The sequence below is a fragment of the Salvelinus alpinus genome, chromosome 11, assembly GCF_045679555.1.
Source record: "Salvelinus alpinus chromosome 11, SLU_Salpinus.1, whole genome shotgun sequence".
In the NCBI taxonomy this organism is placed as follows: domain Eukaryota; kingdom Metazoa; phylum Chordata; class Actinopteri; order Salmoniformes; family Salmonidae; genus Salvelinus; species Salvelinus alpinus.
In genome coordinates, this window is record NC_092096.1 from 6,472,368 (window position 1) to 6,477,748 (window position 5,381).

At 54.0% G+C, this 5,381-nt stretch overlaps 3 protein-coding genes across 3 annotated transcripts; 1 reads left to right on the plus strand and 2 right to left on the minus strand.

The window, feature by feature from the left end:
• Window positions 1-221: 221 nt before the first annotated feature.
• LOC139534839 (streptococcal hemagglutinin-like) lies at window positions 222-1,049 on the minus strand. Its single transcript, XM_071334293.1, has one exon. It carries the CDS (start codon window positions 1,047-1,049, stop codon window positions 222-224), a length of 828 nt encoding a protein of 275 aa, XP_071190394.1.
• Window positions 1,050-1,072: 23 nt separating this feature from the next.
• On the plus strand, window positions 1,073-2,189 carry LOC139534840 (uncharacterized). Its single transcript, XM_071334294.1, has 2 exons — window positions 1,073-2,095; window positions 2,184-2,189. The coding sequence occupies exons 1-2, from the start codon at window positions 1,073-1,075 to the stop codon at window positions 2,187-2,189; spliced, it is 1,029 nt and encodes a 342-aa protein (XP_071190395.1).
• A 35-nt stretch (window positions 2,190-2,224) lies between these two features.
• On the minus strand, window positions 2,225-3,877 carry LOC139534841 (keratin-associated protein 16-1-like). The gene has a single exon (XM_071334295.1). The coding sequence runs from the start codon at window positions 3,875-3,877 to the stop codon at window positions 2,225-2,227; it is 1,653 nt and encodes a 550-aa protein (XP_071190396.1).
• Window positions 3,878-5,381: the final 1,504 nt, after the last annotated feature.

A 5,381-nucleotide genomic window follows, 5' to 3' on the forward strand; every position in this document is an offset into this window, starting at 1 on the left:
CGTGGGAACTTGTGGGTCTGAGAGGTCAGAGGATGGGTGAGGTTACCGTGGGAACGTGTTAATCTAACAGACTTTGCCCCGGGCCGTTCCCCGGGCCGAGCCACAAAAGCCCGCTGTTCACCTCTCCCCTGACCAACATGCACCCCCCCCCCATGTTTAGAAAATACCCCTGTGGTCCAAAACACACATCAGCCTCAGTGCTGAAATTAATCTACATTTCCTCAAGCCGTTTTCTCAGCCCTGATGGATGAGTCATCAGTCACTGTTTCAACAGCCCTGATGGATGAGTCATCAGTCACTGTTTCAACAGCCCTGATGGATGAGTCATCAGTCACTGTTTCAACAGCCCTGATGGATGAGTCATCAGTCACTGGTTCAACAGCCCTGATGGATGAGTCATCAGTCACTGTTTCAACAGCCCTGATGGATGAGTCACCAGTCACTGGTTCAACAGCCCTGATGGATGAGTCATCAGTCACTGTTACAACAGCCCTGATGGATGAGTCATCAGTCACTGTTTCAACAGCCCTGATGGATGAGTCATCAGTCACTGTTTCAACAGCCCTGATGGATGAGTCATCAGACACTGTTTCAACAGCCCTGATGGATGAGTCATCAGTCACTGTTTCAACAGCCCTGATGGATGAGTCATCAGTCACTGTTTCAACAGCCCTGATGGATGAGTCATCAGTCACTGTTTCAACAGCCCTGATGGATGAGTCATCAGTCACTGTTTCAACAGCCCTGATGGATGAGTCATCAGTCACTGGTTCAACAGCCCTGATGGATGAGTCATCAGTCACTGGTTCAACAGCCCTGATGGATGAGTCATCAGTCACTGTTACAACAGCCCTGATGGATGAGTCACCAGTCACTGTTTCAACAGCCCTGATGGATGAGTCATCAGTCACTGTTTCAACAGCCCTGATGGATGAGTCATCAGTCACTGTTTCAACAGCCCTGATGGATGAGTCATCAGTCACTGTTTCAACAGCCCTGATGGATGAGTCATCAGTCACTGTTTCATTCAGCCCTGATGGATGAGTCATCAGTCACTGTTTCAACAGCCCTGATGGATGAGTCATCAGTCACTGTTTCAACAGCCCTGGTGGATGAGTCACCAGTCACTGTTTCAACAGCCCTGATGGATGAGTCATCAGTCACTGTTTCAACAGCCCTGATGGATGAGTCATCAGTCACTGTTTCAACAGCCCTGATGGATGAGTCACCAGTCACTGTTTCAACAGCCCTGATGGATGAGTCACCAGTCACTGTTTCAACAGCCCTGGTGGATGAGTCACCAGTCACTGTTTCAACAGCCCTGATGGATGAGTCATCAGTCACTGTTTCAACAGCCCTGATGGATGAGTCACCAGTCACTGTTTCAACAGCCCTGATGGATGAGTCATCAGTCACTGTTTCAACAGCCCTGGTGGATGAGTCATCAGTCACTGTTTCAACAGCCCTGATGGATGAGTCATCAGTCACTGTTTCAACAGCCCTGGTGGATGAGTCACCAGTCACTGTTTCAACAGCCCTGATGGATGAGTCACCAGTCACTGTTTCAACAGCCCTGATGGATGAGTCACCAGTCACTGTTTCAACAGCCCTGATGGATGAGTCATCAGTCACTGGTTCAACAGCCCTGATGGATGAGTCATCAGTCACTGTTTCAACAGCCCTGATGGATGAGTCATCAGTCACTGTTTCAACAGCCCTGATGGATGAGTCATCAGTCACTGTTTCAACAGCCCTGATGGATGAGTCATCAGTCACTGGTTCAACAGCCCTGATGGATGAGTCACCAGTCACTGTTTCAACAGCCCTGATGGATGAGTCATCAGTCACTGTTTCAACAGCCCTGGTGGATGAGTCATCAGTCACTGTTTCAACAGCCCTGATGGATGAGTCATCAGTCACTGTTTCAACAGCCCTGGTGGATGAGTCACCAGTCACTGTTTCAACAGCCCTGATGGATGAGTCACCAGTCACTGTTTCAACAGCCCTGATGGATGAGTCATCAGTCACTGTTTCAACAGCCCTGATGGATGAGTCATCAGTCACTGTTTCAACAGCCCTGATGGATGAGTCACCAGTCACTGTTTCAACAGCCCTGATGGATGAGTCACCAGTCACTGTTTCAACAGCCCTGATGGATGAGTCATCAGTCACTGGTTCAACAGCCCTGATGGATGAGTCATCAGTCACTGTTTCAACAGCACTTTCAGGACCTGTAGGACACTACGCTGTCCCCTGCTGTCCTGTTACACGACGCCGGGTCCCGTGATATCCTGTTCCACGCCGCCGGGTCCCGTGCTATCCTGTTACACGACGCCGGGTCCCGTCCTATCCTGTTACACGACGCCGGGTCCCGTGCTATCCTGTTACACGACGCCGGGTCCCGTGCTATCCTGTTACACGACGCCGGGTCCCGTGCTATCCTGTTACACGACGCCGGGTCCCGTGCTATCCTGTTACACGACGCCGGGTCCCGTGCTATCCTGTTACACGACGCCGGGTCCCGTGCTATCCTGTTACACGCCGCCGGGTCCCGTGCTATCCTGTTACACGACGCCGGGTCCCGTGCTATCCTGTTACACGACGCCGGGTCCAGTGCTATCCTGTTACACGACGCCGGGTCCCGTGCTATCCTGTTACACGACGCCGGGTCCCGTGCTATCCTGTTACACGACGCCGGGTCCCGTGCTATCCTGTTACACGACGCCGGGTCCCGTCCTATCCTGTTACACGACGCCGGGTCCCGTCCTATCCTGTTACACGACGCCGGGTCCCGTGCTATCCTGTTACACGACGCCGGGTCCCGTGCTATCCTGTTACACGACGCCGGGTCCCGTGCTATCCTGTTACACGACGCCGGGTCCCGTGCTTTCCTGTTACACGACGCCGGGTCCCGTGCTTTCCTGTTACACGACGCCGGGTCCCGTGCTATCCTGTTACACGACGCCGGGTCCCGTGCTGTCCTGTTACACGACGCCGGGTCCCGTGCTATCCTGTTACACGACGCCGGGTCCCGTCCTATCCTGTTACACGACGCCGGGTCCCGTCCTATCCTGTTACACGACGCCGGGTCCCGTGCTATCCTGTTACACGACGCCGGGTCCCGTCCTATCCTGTTACACGACGCCGGGTCCCGTGCTATCCTGTTACACGACGCCGGGTCCCGTGCTATCCTGTTACACGACGCCGGGTCCCGTGCTATCCTGTTACACGACGCCGGGTCCCGTGCTATCCTGTTACACGACGCCGGGTCCCGTGCTATCCTGTTACACGACGCCGGGTCCCGTGCTATCCTGTTACACGCCGCCGGGTCCCGTGCTATCCTGTTACACGACGCCGGGTCCCGTGCTATCCTGTTACACGACGCCGGGTCCAGTGCTATCCTGTTACACGACGCCGGGTCCCGTGCTATCCTGTTACACGACGCCGGGTCCCGTGCTATCCTGTTACACGACGCCGGGTCCCGTGCTATCCTGTTACACGACGCCGGGTCCCGTGCTGTCCTGTTACACGACGCCGGGTCCCGTGCTATCCTGTTACACGACGCCGGGTCCCGTCCTATCCTGTTACACGACGCCGGGTCCCGTCCTATCCTGTTACACGACGCCGGGTCCCGTGCTATCCTGTTACACGAGGCCGGGTCCCGTGCTATCCTGTTACACGACGCCGGGTCCCGTCCTATCCTGTTACACGACGCCGGGTCCCGTGCTATCCTGTTACACGACGCCGGGTCCCGTGCTATCCTGTTACACGACGCCGGGTCCCGTGCTATCCTGTTACACGACGCCGGGTCCCGTGCTATCCTGTTACACGACGCCGGGTCCCGTGCTATCCTGCTACACGACGCCGGGACCAACATGAATAGGGGAGAGACTGGCTCCAACATGAAGAGGAGAGAGACTGGCTCCAACATGAAGAGGAGAGAGACTGGCTCCAACATGAAGAGGAGAGAGACTGGCTCCAACATGAAGTGGAGAGAGACTGGCTCCAACATGAAGAGGAGAGAGACTGGCTCCAACATGAAGAGGAGAGAGACTGGCTCCAACATGAAGAGGAGAGAGACTGGCTCCAACATGAAGAGGAGAGAGACTGGCTCCAACATGAAGAGGAGAGAGACTGGCTCCAACATGAAGAGGAGAGAGACTGGCAGAACGATGAAGAGGAGAGAGACTGGCTCCAACATGAATAGGAGAGAGACTGGCTCCAACATGAAGAGGAGAGAGACTGGCTCCAACATAAAGAGGAGAGAGACTGGCTCCAACATGAAGAGGAGAGAGACTGGCAGAACGATGAAGAGGAGAGAGACTGGCTCCAACATGAATAGGAGAGAGACTGGCTCCAACATAAAGAGGAGAGAGACTGGCTGAACGATGAAGAGGAGAGAGACTGGCTCCATCATGAAGAGGAGAGAGACTGGCTCCAACATGAAGAGGAGAGAGACTGGCTCCAACATAAAGAGGAGAGAGACTGGCTCCAACATAAAGAGGAGAGAGACTGGCTCCAACATGAAGAGGAGAGAGACTGGCTCCAACATGAAGAGGAGAGAGACTGGCTCCAACATGAAGAGGAGAGAGACTGGCTCCAACATGAAGAGGAGAGAGACTGTCTCCAACATGAAGAGGAGAGAGACTGGCTCCAACATGAAGAGTAGAGAGACTGGCTGAACGATGAAGAGGAGAGAGACTGGCTCCAACATGAATAGGAGAGAGACTGGCTCCAACATGAAGAGGAGAGAGACTGGCTCCAACATGAAGAGGAGAGAGACTGGCTCCAACATGAATAGGAGAGAGACTGGCTCCAACATGAAGAGGAGAGAGACTGGCTCCAACATGAAGAGTAGAGAGACTGGCTGAACGATGAAGAGGAGAGAGACTGGCTCCAACATGAATAGGAGAGAGACTGGCTCCAACATGAAGAGGAGAGAGACTGGCTGAACGATGAAGAGGAGAGAGACTGGCTCCAACATGAAGAGGAGAGAGACTGGCTCCAACATGAAGAGGAGAGAGACTGGCTCCAACATGAAGAGGAGAGAGACTGGTTCAAACATGAATAGGAGAGAGACTGGCTCCAACATGAAGAGGAGAGAGACTGGCTCCAACATGAAGAGGAGAGAGACTGGCTCCAACATGAAGAGGAGAGAGACTGGCTGAACGATGAAGAGGAGAGAGACTGGCTCCAACATGAAGAGGAGAGAGACTGGCTCCAACATGAAGAGGAGAGAGACTGGCTCCAACATGAAGAGGAGAGAGACTGGCTCCAACATTAAGAGGAGAGAGACTGGCTCCAACATGAAGAGGAGATAGACTGGCAGAACGATGAAGAGGAGAGAGACTGGCTCCAACATGAATAGGAGAGAGACTGGC